The 14,024-nt window shown below is 32.6% G+C and overlaps 2 protein-coding genes across 2 annotated transcripts in view; one reads left to right on the top strand and one right to left on the bottom strand.

Annotated features, from left to right (window-relative positions):
- The window catches only part of LRRTM3 (leucine rich repeat transmembrane neuronal 3), a 178,357-nt gene extending 167,214 nt beyond the window's left edge, over window positions 1-11,143 (top strand). The window contains exon 3 of the mRNA XM_002820898.6: window positions 4,385-11,143. Within this exon, the coding sequence (XP_002820944.1) occupies window positions 4,385-4,594 (210 nt within the window). The 3' untranslated portion in view covers window positions 4,595-11,143. The remainder of the gene's footprint in view (window positions 1-4,384) is intronic.
- The window catches only part of CTNNA3 (catenin alpha 3), a 1,821,585-nt gene that overhangs the window by 1,185,767 nt on the left and 621,794 nt on the right, over window positions 1-14,024 (bottom strand). The gene's annotated exons all lie outside the window — the stretch shown is intronic.

Below are 14,024 nucleotides of genomic sequence, written 5' to 3'. Positions count from 1 at the left end.
AGCAAATGCCTTATTAGATTTAAATTTCCTATTGCCCTTCCCTGAGCCTATTCCAACTAGCTAGTTCAGACACCTAGGGTAACTGTTTATTTTATGAAATAATGTATTTGGCTAATGTTCAGGTAGGTTGACTAAGTCATTTATTGTCAAAATGGGACAATAAGCATAAATTGGGACTGTACTGTTGAACACCCTAATCACAGGAGAGGCCTTGTTAATAAAAATTAGGCAAAAATGGAGAAATAGAGAGAGGTTACTGTGAAAAAAAGAAAAGAATAAAAGGACCCAAGGTCACTTGATGGTTATGTGAAGAGAATGGAATTTACTGTGAGTTGGTGACAGGAAGGGATCTACAAGGTTGAGTCAAACAGATTTGTTTTTTTAATGCCAGCTGGTAGCCTCTCCATTACTACCCAGCGACCAGTCATTTTTTGGTGCAAGGACATACCCTCCCAACAAAACTGAAACTCACCCCCCACCCCAAAAGATTGCTGAATTCACAGTCGTTGCCCAAACCTCTGCATCAGGTGTTTACCCTGGTGTGAAAAATACCATATGCAGATTTTAATTTCTTATCATTTTAGATTTAGTTTATTTGAAACATAAATAGGTTTCATCCTAGTCACACTCCTTTTTCAAATTATGGCACTATCACAAATTGTCATTTGCCATATTCTCAAACAACTGACTATAATTTGAAAGGGACAGATAATCTCTTCATGGAAGAACCAAAGAATACCTCTTAAGGCAATACCGTGATGTCAGGCAGCAGGTAGTGCACTGCTACTTGAGGAGAAAATGTGTTGCACTCAGCATCTGACTTCCTACTTGAATTAACTTACATAAAAATCTAATACCCTACACTGAGAAAGTAATCAACATATGATGTTGATATAGAGAAGAAAAGATATTACAAACAATATATGTAATATTTTTCATGAGGAAGACTTGCTCTGACAAAGAATAATTTTCTCATTATAAATAATTAGAAGCAAAAATATCCCTCCGTTACAAATTTAGATAATAGAGACTATTTTTATTTTTATTACATTTAGGAATCATTGGATTCCTAAATGGATATCCTACATGTATATTCTAACGAAATAAGTATTTCCAGATAGCACAGCCTTTTAGTGTCATCTCATTAAACAGTGAACTAGGTCTTTTAAATTTAAGTAAAATTTATTTTCATTCTACATATTTTAAAATACATGATAGCAATTGTATTTGATGTAAATATCTAGTGAATTATTATTTATAGTAATTGGGGGAACAGTGTATAATTAAAAAGAAAATTACTGACCATATTCTATACCTAAATCACTTGGTCCTTCCACGGATATTTAGGTTCTTCATATTGTCAAGCATGGTGCCTCATATATCATACAGCTTCAATAATTTTTATCCATCTGATTAGCCACAAAAGAATAAACATACCTTGTACTACATCTGTATAAAATACTTAGAAATTAAAAATTGAGGAAGAAATGACTTAAATTTAACCAAATATTTTATATATTAAAAAATTATCTTACTTGACATTCCAATAAAATTGTCAGTGCAAAATATTCATAATTCAACAAAGACTTACCTGAACACAATTTGAAAAATTTGAGTAAATGTACACACATGTGCATACATATACCATATCATGTATATATCCATAGGTATGTATACTATATTTACATGAATCTTATATAAATGTCATGAGTATGTAAAAGTGGTCCAAAACCGATGTATCACCAAAATTTGCATTTTCCATACCTGATTTAAATGATTTTGAAACTACAAGTAATTGGCTTTAATTTTATACATACATGTGTATATACATATATGTTTATATATTATATATGTATCTGTATGTGTGTACCCCTATATATACACATGGGTATATATCCAATGCTAACTCTCTTAAATTTTCAAAATCATTTAGGTCAACCTGGGAAAAATCTACTGTGATGCTGTATTCAGAAATAGCTAGCTGTTACATTCTACTTAGTGATACATCTTACTATGTTATTTTATTCTTAATAAGATAGAATCAACTTTAAAATGCACTCTCAATTACATGGAAATGATATATGTTGAACATTCACATTGCTTATAAGTTCCATCCTAATTTCAGAAATATTAAAATGTGAAAAAATGTGTATTTATATTGAAACAGTATAATCATGGCATAAGGTATTTCAAAATAAGACATACCCAACTGTAAGAAACTCACTAAAGAAAATAATATGTGGGATTTTTAAAACAGATCATCGGAAAGCTATTTAATTGATAATGGTTCAAATTAGGACTTGCACTCTGCATACCAGTCAGTAGCCTCGATACGTTAAATCAAGCAGGAAATTGTGTGTGCACACACAAACACACACACAGAATAAATGTATCATGGTTTATTATTTTTCATAAATCATGACCATAGAAATTACAAATTATTCACAGTAGAGTTAATTCCAAGTAAGCCAGAAATGATTCTGCATATATGAGGCTTAAGTTTCCATGATGAATAAGAACAAGTATATAAAATCCTACAGACATATGACCCATAACACATTACAGAGCACTAATTTCCCAGAGGATAATGTAAAACTCGTGTACCCAGTAACAGTTCTATTTTTGTTCTCTTCTATAACTCAAATCTATTCATGCTGCACATTTACTTTTACATAAAAATATATTTTAGTTATCTGGGCTATTTCATCTGTGACAACAAGATTCTTATTTATTTTAAATGGAAGTATTCTATTTTATTCTTAAGCATTTTCTTTACGATCTTTCAGTCACCTTGACCATTTTTTAAAGTGTATGATATCTTTCATTCACGCATCAGATAACTTCATGTTTTAAATCTTAAGAATCCACATAAATAGGAAGTGTTACTCTGGAATTTCATTTAATGAACTGGATTATATTTCTCTCTCTAAGAACTAAGCTCTATATATTTCATATGCTGAAATATTCATATTATAAGCAAATAATCTTAAAAGAAGTGATTAGTTTTATTTTTTATTTTTTGATTACTTTTATTAAAGAGATAAAAGCTAATATTTGCTCCAGGAATTTTCACTGAAGTAGAAATACATGTAAGTAGAACTGTAGGGATGGAAACAGAAGGGGCAAAGATGGTTCTAACGCATGGAGAGAAGCGGAAAGAATGTAAAGATGCAGTTAATAAAAAAAATAATACCTAGGCCTTCTATTTCTCTTAGCTTTGGACTCTAATCTCAGCTAAGATCAGAAAGGAATTTAGTCTGATGTGCTCAAACAAATATACATTCTATCTGTTCACCAAACAAGAATGGCAGAAGCTTTTATCCTCCAGAGAATTCAACAGCATGAATTAGTAATTAGGATATTAAACCAAGATCAGGACTGAAGGTTCCTGAAATCTGCCTACTTTTTAGGACAAGTTTTTATCTTATTGAAAAAGAAATAGGAAATATCTCTAGACTTTGATATCTGATTACATTTCAGGCTCCCCTTTGTCTGTAACATGTGTTTCCCTTCTTCGCACTATGGTCATGCTTGCTTTTTCCCTCACCTTTAGAACTTGCTTTCTTTAGTTGGCAAGGGAGTCCCTTCCTCATGTATAGTACTGGTTCCTTCAAACTAGCATCATCCTTTGATGCTTTTTGGACCCTCATAGGAACCATAGATTTTTCCTGGGAATTCTCTATGCTCATCTAAATTTTAGATATATGGACCAAACTACAGACATTAATATTTTAAGGAATCTTTATGATAAAATAAATAGTAAGAAGTTATGGGTAAGAATAGCCAGAATGGCTTGTCTAGATAATTCTCTTCTGCAATGGTTATCGAAGGGTGGTGTGTGGATTAATAGTCCAGCATCATATAGGAACTTGTAAGAAATGTGGATTCCAGGACCTATCCCAGACCTACTGGATGAAAAACTTGGGTGGCACGGGGTTGACTAGTTAAAGAAGTGGGTGGTGATTTTCGTGAATGTTAAAGTTTGAGAATCACTCTTGTTCTATTGTATCCTAACCAAATAATAGGATAATTAACACTAATAATAATAGTGTTTATCAGTTCTAAAAACACAATTATTTTCCCAGTTAGGGAAAGCAATTTTCTGACTGTTCCAATAAATCTTTTATCATTTTCAGACCATGTAGGCTACTACTTATCTGAATCTTCTAGTAAAGAATTAAGCAGTTTCATCCCAGGATTTAAAACTGTCGCACTGATCTCACTATATGAGAATAGGGGGCATTAGCGGGATAATGTGGGGACACCTGGGCCACAGATATAATAACCATGGAGGTTAGTCAGGTCAGCACTTCAGTCTCTAAATCTTTCCCCTAAAGTTGTCTATATTTTTATAACTGACTTTTCTCATGTCATTTTTCCCCAGATACCTTTATCAATGAATGTGTCAACCTTTCTGGCATACGACCAGCCCACAATAAGTTACTGTGGGGTGCATCATGAACTTCTCTCCCATAAGTCCTTTGAAACGAATGCACAGGAAGATACGATGGAAACACAACTAGAGACTGAGCTGGACCTGAGCACAATCACAACAGCTGGCCGAATCAGTGACCATAAACAGCAGCTAGCTTAACTGAGATCACTGGTAGCCAGGGGTTGCTACCAAACTTTGTAACCTCAAGGACAAAATGAGGAAGATGTGTTCATTGTGGACTCTAAAAACAAAACAAAACACAAAAATCCCCTGTTCAAATAAACAAAAAATCCAAGATTGATTCATGAAATAAAGAAGACATGAATTGTTTTAAGTCTACACTTTGTAACTAGCTAAGTTGTGCAGTATTTTTTGACTTAAACAGAGTATGACCCTGAAAAATAAAAGAATCTTTTTTTTTCAAAACTCATCCTACCTACCTGTAAAAACTGTACAAAGCTAATGTATTTTTCATATTGTAAAGTTTCAATTGTAGAAACAACTGGTATGTACAGTACCATAATTTAATTACATTTTACTTTAAAAACTTTACACATTTCAGTTTCTAAAATTTTAAATTAACAAAAATTATTTCTTGTGTTATTCAGAGTTACTCAGTTTTGTAAGGACTGTTTTGTTACTGCTTTTTGTGCCCAGAAACCTTGACTCTAAAATTCTGTGCTGTGCGAAACATGCACGATTTTTATTATGCTTACTGCGTAGAATTTTATCTACTTGTTCCAGAAATAATACATTAACCAAAAAGGATTTAATTGTTCAGACTTGTAAGAGGTTCTTCAATTACATAGGCAGGTTTTTCTTAAAAATGAAAAAAAATCAAAGATTTTTTTAACAGTTCTCAGACTTAACTGTTGCCTTGAATTACAGCCTAGTTTCTAAGCAGTGAAATGTAATGATAAAGAGGGATATTTTAACATATTTCCGAATGAATGACTCATTATTTCATTCTTTTGAGTAACCATTGTTAAGGGTTGGGGGAAAGCATGGACAAAACATCACTGGAAACAAAGGCTGTAACCACAGCAACAGACTTTATGATACAGTTAAAAGGTGCAGCTGCCAGTGACAAATAAAAACTTTTGTTACATCTCATTATTTTCAGGCCAAGGTGGCAGTATAGTGCATAATAATTGTACAGTAGCAATTTTTATCCTAATTAACCCATAGCGGTTTACCTAAAAGTAACCATCAGTCAGTGCAAAATGTGCCTGGTTCTTAAGACAACTTTTTTATTTAGAACTGTGAGACCAGTATTTTGGAAACATTTCAAAGGAAACATATGAATTTTTTTTGCATTGTGCACTACATCATTTCTCTCCTGAGGAAGAATTTTAAACATGTACAGCTCATTCAATATAGATATGAGCCATGGTGGAGAACTTTATCACTCAAGTAGACTGTAAACATCCTTAATATGTTCTAAATTGTTTATATTGCTATCCATAATGGGATTCACCTCCAAATTATCAAAGAAATAACTCAGAAATTTGACACCAGCCCAGATCATATACTGATTATACAATTGTATTATAAAGTTAATTCAAATCAAATTAAGAAAACCTGAGTCTTCAGAAGCTGAAATAATCAATTTGTTTGTGCTGTTTGCTTGACATAGGTTATTGTTTGAAAATATTGTTACTTTATCAATAGTAATCATGCATTCTTGTGTTTTTTTTTTAATGGAAAACTGCAAGTTTCAATTACTGTTGCACTAGAAGCGCTTTTTATGTTGTCATTTTATATTCATGCCGTCAAAAGTAGATTGACAATACATCAGTCTAACATGGGTCAATCAAAACAGTGAAGAAAAGAATAATTGAAAACAATGTCAAACTTTTAAATTTTTATCTCTTCCAAAGAAATTATATCTATAAAATCTAGTTTTATGCAGGTTTGTCACAGCAAATTTAAAAGCAGCTTCAAGAAGAATGAACTTAAAAACTGTGGAGCAAATTTTTGTTGAAAATATATAAAGTCAGAAAGAAAAAAGATGTAAATGTTGGAAGAAGCAAATTCTATTACTAATTCAAATGAAACTAAATGTCAAACACAGTACTTGTGTCAACTATTTAGCATCCCAGATTTGGTAACATATTTTGCATAAATTATTTGCTATTCAAAAATTTTTGTCATTTTAAGTCTAATTTTAATCTTTATGTTTTCCATTTTCTAATTTCCTTGCAATGTATTATTCTTATTCTTAATTCTCTACATTGAAATTTGGCTTTACGTCATTAGCAAATTTATAAAGGGTTGTAAAGCTATGATTCATGAGTCTAAAATCAATGCAAAATTTTATTTATTAGGTAAACCAAAATGTCATTTGCAAGTTTTCTCATTAGAAGTTGTCCTTGCAAAGATAGAAAAGGAAGTATTAATTTGTGTAAACAAGCACAAATTAACATATTTGTTAATAAATAGGTTTATCTGCTAATAAACCTATTTCTAGACACATTCAAATTGATAATGATTTTTAGAAATGTTAAGGTTCCAAGGAGTCTTACAAGTGTATGCCCTTGATTTCCTGAAGGAAACCACTTTCTTTCTTAAATATTTTCAATTCATCTAAAGTGAACAACTATAAATAGAAGCAATCACCTTGGAACCACAGCTCTGTGCAACCAAGGCCCTAAGCTACACCAAATAAGCCAGGAATTTTGAGACTTCTCATCTTTAAATTCAACCAAAAGGGTCTTTAACAAGAAAAAAAAATGCTGGATGATTATTATTATTATTTTTGCTTAATTTTTATTCTGCCATGTCCAGGTTAAGGGTGAGGGTGGTGACAATCTGAAAGACTGTATCTGGAATCTTTATCACATATTTCCAATTTATTTCAGTTTTTGTCTAAAACTTGCATTTCTAATCCATCTTTTCCAGCATTCGATAATCTCCCATTTCCTCCTTCTAACCCCCATTCCTATGTCTCTCTTCCTGTCTATTCCTCACCGATTTAAACAACTGAAATGTTTACTTATGTTTGGAGTTGAAAAATGGAGAGTTTGACCCAACATGGTTACAATAACAGCCAGCAGCTGCAGCAAACCATAAAGTTATGCAGTGTTTTGAAGTTCACAAACCACATTTTACATGAATTATCTCATTTTGTCTTCATAACAACCCTATGAAGACACGTTAATCTCAAAGAAGTTGAGCCCTCACCCCAAAACACAGGGCCAATAATTGGTGCAGTTGAATTATTCTCAAAATTTACAGGCTGTTAGTCTTTCCACTGTACTAAAAGATTTCTTTCTCTGATCAGAGCCAGAGAACTTCCAGAGATAATGGATAGAATGAAAGAATATATATATATGTATATTTGACATGTTGTTTAGTAATCCCTATTTTAATTCCATTCTCCATCTGTAAAATATTAGCTAACTGAATTATTTCTGTGTTCTACTCTGGGCTCTCACATTAAAACTCTGTTCAAAAAGTTTAACAAGTCACATATTTCTTAACATACAAGTTCGTTTGTGAATGTGCAGAACAGATGCTCCCAAGATGTGGATGCATGTAGGCCCCAAGGTACAGACATAAAATCAAGGAAGCACAAGGAAAGAAACCCCAAGGAAAAAAACCAAAGACCTTCTAAATTGAGACTGCATAATTATAAAAGAGATCCATAGTAGAGGGTTGAACACATGTTCAACACTTTGTCAACTGAACACATGTTCAATTCGGAGCTAATTGGGAAGACTTATATAAAATTCTTTTTCTTTTTTTCTTTTGGCAAGATTTCTTCTTAAACCATGAAATTTTTTTTACTTGTAATAATAGAGAACAATTTTCTCCATTCTCCTTATAAGAAAAATAAAATATAATTTATCCAAATTGATGTATAGAACCTAAAATATATGCTAACTTGCGAATAATATATTTTACTGATCAACTCATTTTTGTCAAGTCTCTATTTCTAGTCCCTCCTGAATGTTTTGGAAAACCATGAAACTACACAGATTTTTAATACAAATTACATTTTTACAAGGAAAGAAAACATTCCCAAATTTAACACTCAAGACTAATCACATAATCCTATTTTGAACTCAGATCTCTTTGACTCCACAGACTGCTTAGAAATAGTAAAATCTTTTTGCAAAAAATATTTTCTAAAATAAAACTATTGTATATGAGAGTAAAAATATATTTGTTTTTGATTGTTCCTGACTGGAAGACAGATATCAACTCTCAAACTAAACACTCAAAATAAGAAACTGAATGCATGAAAACCAATACCTGATGTGAATTGTTGTTATTAAACTGTATAAAAGAAATGCAGATGTTCTGGGTATGTCAGAGCATGTGAAAGAGCATGGCCTCAGGAGAAAAGGTGAAAAATTTCCAGAATAGATATAATAACATCTTATATTGGCACAGCTCTTAACAGTTTTTAATGCTGGGTAATATAACAATCTCCTAATTCATCAAAAAGTCTCAAGGTGCAGATGAATTGGTCTTGCAATAAGAAAGAGCTTCCAACTCCTCCCATGACCTTCCCAATTTTCCCCAACTGTCCCTAAATAGGGAGGCGCCAAGTGCAAAGGACCCAGGAGCAATGCTTTCAAAATTCTGATTTACCCCAAAGGTAGGGTACCTGGACAATCAACAACTGGGCTTCATTTTATCATCAACATTAATGGGAAAGAAATGTTTGAAATTTTAAAACCAAGCAAACACACACACGCACACATCAAAGCAGTGGTGAGTCTTTTTTGAAGGTCTCTCATGACTTGCATTATAGTTTTATTGTGACACACGAGGCAACTTACATTTAATTTATTTAGCGTAAAATTCACATTTTAAAAAGTCCACCATTGACTTTTTTATTCTATGAAGGACAGTGATCTTACAGCAGCAGAGTGCCTCAGCCATCTAGGACTTAGGCTACTAAGTTTCTTCCTCCTAGCTCTCATTTATAAATTTTGTGTTACATGATATTTGTCTTCCTGAAAAGGTGAGTGAAAATTTGTTTTGTGTAAATCAAATAATATTTCAAATGTATCAAGAGACCTTGTGATAAAGGAACCTTGAAATTGTTTTTTAATCTAAAATATTACCCGCTAATTTATCTTTTTTAAATTGATTTCCATATATCTTGTGTTATTATAACACAGCACACTCGTACTGCATGGTTTAAAGGTTCTGCAAGACAGTCTTTGCCTCAGTCTATAGGAAATGATGGTCTGACTCCAGGTTTTGAGTTGGTCGATATGAGCAGTTTCAGTCATTTCCACTTACTGACTTTATCTGGATTTATATGGTAAATAGTAGTAAGACAACATGGATGGATAAATTTGACAAATAATTTTATTTGCCACCTTTATTTGCCACCTATATTTATTTGCCACCTATTATATCCTTGAAGTTACTATTAAGAGGTCAATTTGACTCCAAATCCCTTGTGTCAATACTAGATTTACTGAATCAGAATCACTGGGATGGATCCCAAAATATGCATTAAGACATGACTCAGGTGATACTAATGCATGCTAAGTTTTGAAAAATATTGCTCAAATGAACTTACTTTTCCCAAATCATTCAATTACTTTCTATTCTAATGTAAAATTGTGAATTCTTGTGCTTTCCCATATCAATGTGAATCTAGTTTTCTAAGCCTGACTGAACATTTTTCTTGACTGAGGAAAGCATACCAAAAGACAACTATACATAAAATGCTCAGGTTGCTTCCTGATAGACTGTTGTTTATAGATTTTATTCCCCATTAACTCTTTCGAGAGGCATATCTGAAAACAGTCTTAAGGCAGCTGGGTTAGTTACTTGTTAGTTGCACCCATGAATATAACAACTGAAAAGCTGGAAGTGGGGAGAAAGGCAGGAAGTAAATTATGATGTATCAGGCACTATGCCCTCCTTGTCTCATTTTTAAATAATTTTAGGAAAGAAGTATAACCACTATTTTAAAGAAAGGAAAATAAGGCTCATAGTAATTATATAACTTGCCAAGGCTCACACAGTGGAGTTGAAGATTCAAATCTAGATTTGTTAGGCTCTAAGGATGTGCTCCTACCCCCATCATAGCACAATTTCAAAAGTGAGAAGAGATTATAATCAATATAATGAGGCTTATATATATTAATGGGGGGGTGTTGAACACAGCAGAAAAAGAATTTGCCTATTTCCAAATAGAAAAATTATCTTACACTGTGTAGAGACTTCCTTCAATATCCTAAACCAGCAGCCTAATGGAAAAAAAAAAAAAAAAAAACAATATTTTCTTGAAGTTTTATACATGGTTTCCTAAAAAGAGTAGACATTTGAAAGAAAAATCCTTCAAAACATAAATACCCCTGAATATTGATGTCATATTTTTATTTCCAATCATCTTGGCTCTTTTACAAATTTACAGCCAAAATTGATAAAGAAATATCAATAATATAACCTTCAACTGGCCTAAAAAAAGAGGTGAGGTTGCCAATTTTAGCAAAAAGTATGTGGATGAATGGTCAATAAAGTCACCAAGTACAAATGACAAGGTGGAGAAAAACACCAATAATCTACAGTCACAAACTGTAGCAATGACATGGCTTGGGCTACAGAATATTTCCTGTGAGTGATTTTAAATGGCAATATTCCTTATAGGAGTATTATAACTTACACAGACGATATGGGATCTGGAAGCATACTATGTCAAAAGAGGCTGAAAGATAACCTTTATAACAAGGCAGACTCTACTTGTCCTACTCAGAATGTAATATGTAGTTTAAATATAAAATAAATATCATTTCATTGTTTCATTACTATGTGGAGATAGACAAATAAAATTATTTTTTGAAACTTATTTTTAAACTCACATCTTGAAAAACATTTTCCTCAGTCTCAGCTATTCACAAATGATTCTTAGTCTCTCGACTCCATTAGTGTCTCAGGAGCTTTTTATTAAGGCACTGAGTTATCTCTTCTCTCTCTCCCTGAACTCCACAAGTGCAAGTAATCCCATTGGTTTAATTACATTCGCATTTTACTCCATCATAGGATCTGAACATATAACATCCATGAAAAACATACTTCTATAACACACACAGCATTCAAGAGCCAGTAAAGCACTCTGTAAGTCATGCCTCCTACTAAAAATGATCACGTCTATAACTGTGATAAAAACTAGGCTATAAATTTAAAACAATAAATCCAGCAAAGAAAGAAATTCTAGCACCCTGGATCTAATAACATTGTGTCTTCTCATTCTGGCACCATTACCACCATACAGAAATGTTATCTGAAATATCTAGAATAATTCTGATTGTGGACAACAAAGATGCTCCTGGTATCTGGGTTGAAGATGTAGTAAAAAAACAACAAAGAAGACAAAAATAACACATACCAAGGTAAGTGAAGGGAATGTGATTTATTATTAAATAATCTGCAAGTAACTTTAAAAACCAAGACCCATTATTAAAATTTACAATAACATTTATGCCATCAAGTCATCATAAAGGCTAACATGGATATTGGGGATATAAGAGAAATGTGGTATTTGTGATGGCATACATATAAGATGATAGATAGATAGATGGATAGATAGATGATAGATAGATGGAATTAATTCTACCAAAAGAGAGACTATTAAGAATAAAAATTAGTCCAAGAACTATTTCTATTATTTCTCTAGAGAGAAACTGAATAGACAGAGAAAAAGATTTAAACTAAATGCTACATGATCTTTCCAAGGTCAAATTTGAAATAGTCCAAAACTATAAACTCTGAATTGCTGCTTCAACCATATGAGTAATTACATTAATTCACAAACACCTAGTCAAAATCTGATGTTGAGAAATGAATTTTAAATATACTCCATCTATTCTTGCTGTTTTACATCAATGATATATTTGCATTCAATTGCAGATCCATAAATATAATGCCCTAAACAGTCTGATGAAAATGTGGTGAAAGATTGGTCACCGCTGTTTTTCTGTTCTACCCTAAGGCAATTATCAGAGTGGAATGGCCACCACAATGGGGAGCTGGAAATGTGATTTTTAAAGTCCTCTCTACAGGTATTATTTTATATTCATTTATAAAATAAGAAAATTATTGCCTTGAGACAAAAGCCTGAGAGCCCATACCAGCTCTAGTCTGACTACACTTACACCAGAGAGGTCTAGGGAAAGACACTGAACATCTCTGAACTTGCATGTTATCTGGAGAAAAGCTTGAGATCCTTGTGATGTCAACATTTTTTCACCTTTGGATGTGATGGAAACTTAAGTTCAGTGTATTGGACATCCTTCAAAACTCCCTGCCAGTTTCCTCTTTAACAAACTTCAAACCTGAGTTTCTTGAGCCAACGTTGGCTTTGACACGCAGCTATTTAACAACGAACCCTTGTTACACTTCATCATTTTGTGGAAGAATTACATAATTGGGGTTGTAGCCCTTAGAGGCTTTTCCCTTGCCTTTGGATCCAGTTATGGGATAAAATGTGTGAACTGGATATGGCACATTGGTACTACCACAGGAAGATTGAAAGAAGAGCCTTCTAACAGATAAACATTTTATGTAATATAAAACTGAAATGTAGTTTGAGGCCACTTCTCTTTAACTTAATAATCTGATATGGTTTTCAGATAACTGTATGCTTTTCTGCCACTGAGAATATAAATACTATTGTCCGTAATGAAAACATGGTTTTGTTGTCATATACTTTTGCTTTCTGAGGACAGTTCTCAGACAACTGATCGTGTTCTATAATTACCACAAAGAATGTCCATTTATTTTCAGAAAGAATGGCTTAATGCCAAGCACTTTAAGACAAAATAACAACTAACACTTACTGGATGTTTACTTTTCTAAGCATTTTACAGGTGTTCATTCATTCAGTCAACATTAATATGGCAAACAGAATTAATAATAATCCTATGAAGTAGATACTATTGTTTTTCCCTTAAAAAGATAAGAAACAGATGAACAAAGCAATTATATAACATATAGCTATTAAACTGTGCAGCAAGGATTCAAATCCAGTTGACTGCTATATTGAAAAACTGACCCCTATAACTGCTCATTTAAGGTCCACTGTATAGACCCCAATGTTAAGTTCAAAATTCTACCTATTTAAGGCTATCACTGAAGACATTTTTTCAATATAATTGACGTGTTTATTACATACCTAATATATGCCTATTGGAAGGTAAGAAAATTTTAGAGATACATGAGTGTATTATATAGTCCCTGTCCCCAAGGGACTTACAGTCTTAGCAAAGAGAAAAGACATTCATATTCAACAGAAATAAAATTCAAGAACTAAGTTTAATACCTGCAATTGTAAACAGCAGTTAGGAGGAGATAAAATCAAAGTTAATACGTTTGTTGGGAATATCTCAAGGCAAAAGTGATAAATGACATAGAACTTAAAACTAGCAGTATTCAGATGGGCAAGACAAAGATGAGACGGCAGTGAAGGGAGAATATTATATTTGTATTTACTGACATCTATTATTCCAATAGGATTTGTTAGATTCATGCTTCTATGGAAGAGAAAGACCGGGCTCAATTTTTGTCCTGATTGCCTAAAAGTTCAGAGCCAAATTTTACTCTAGCCACATTAAATCTC

This window comes from Pongo abelii, chromosome 8 (assembly GCF_028885655.2).
Source record: "Pongo abelii isolate AG06213 chromosome 8, NHGRI_mPonAbe1-v2.0_pri, whole genome shotgun sequence".
In the NCBI taxonomy this organism is placed as follows: domain Eukaryota; kingdom Metazoa; phylum Chordata; class Mammalia; order Primates; family Hominidae; genus Pongo; species Pongo abelii.
Note: the sequence above shows the minus strand (reverse complement) of the source record. Positions and strands in the feature narration are given on the sequence as shown.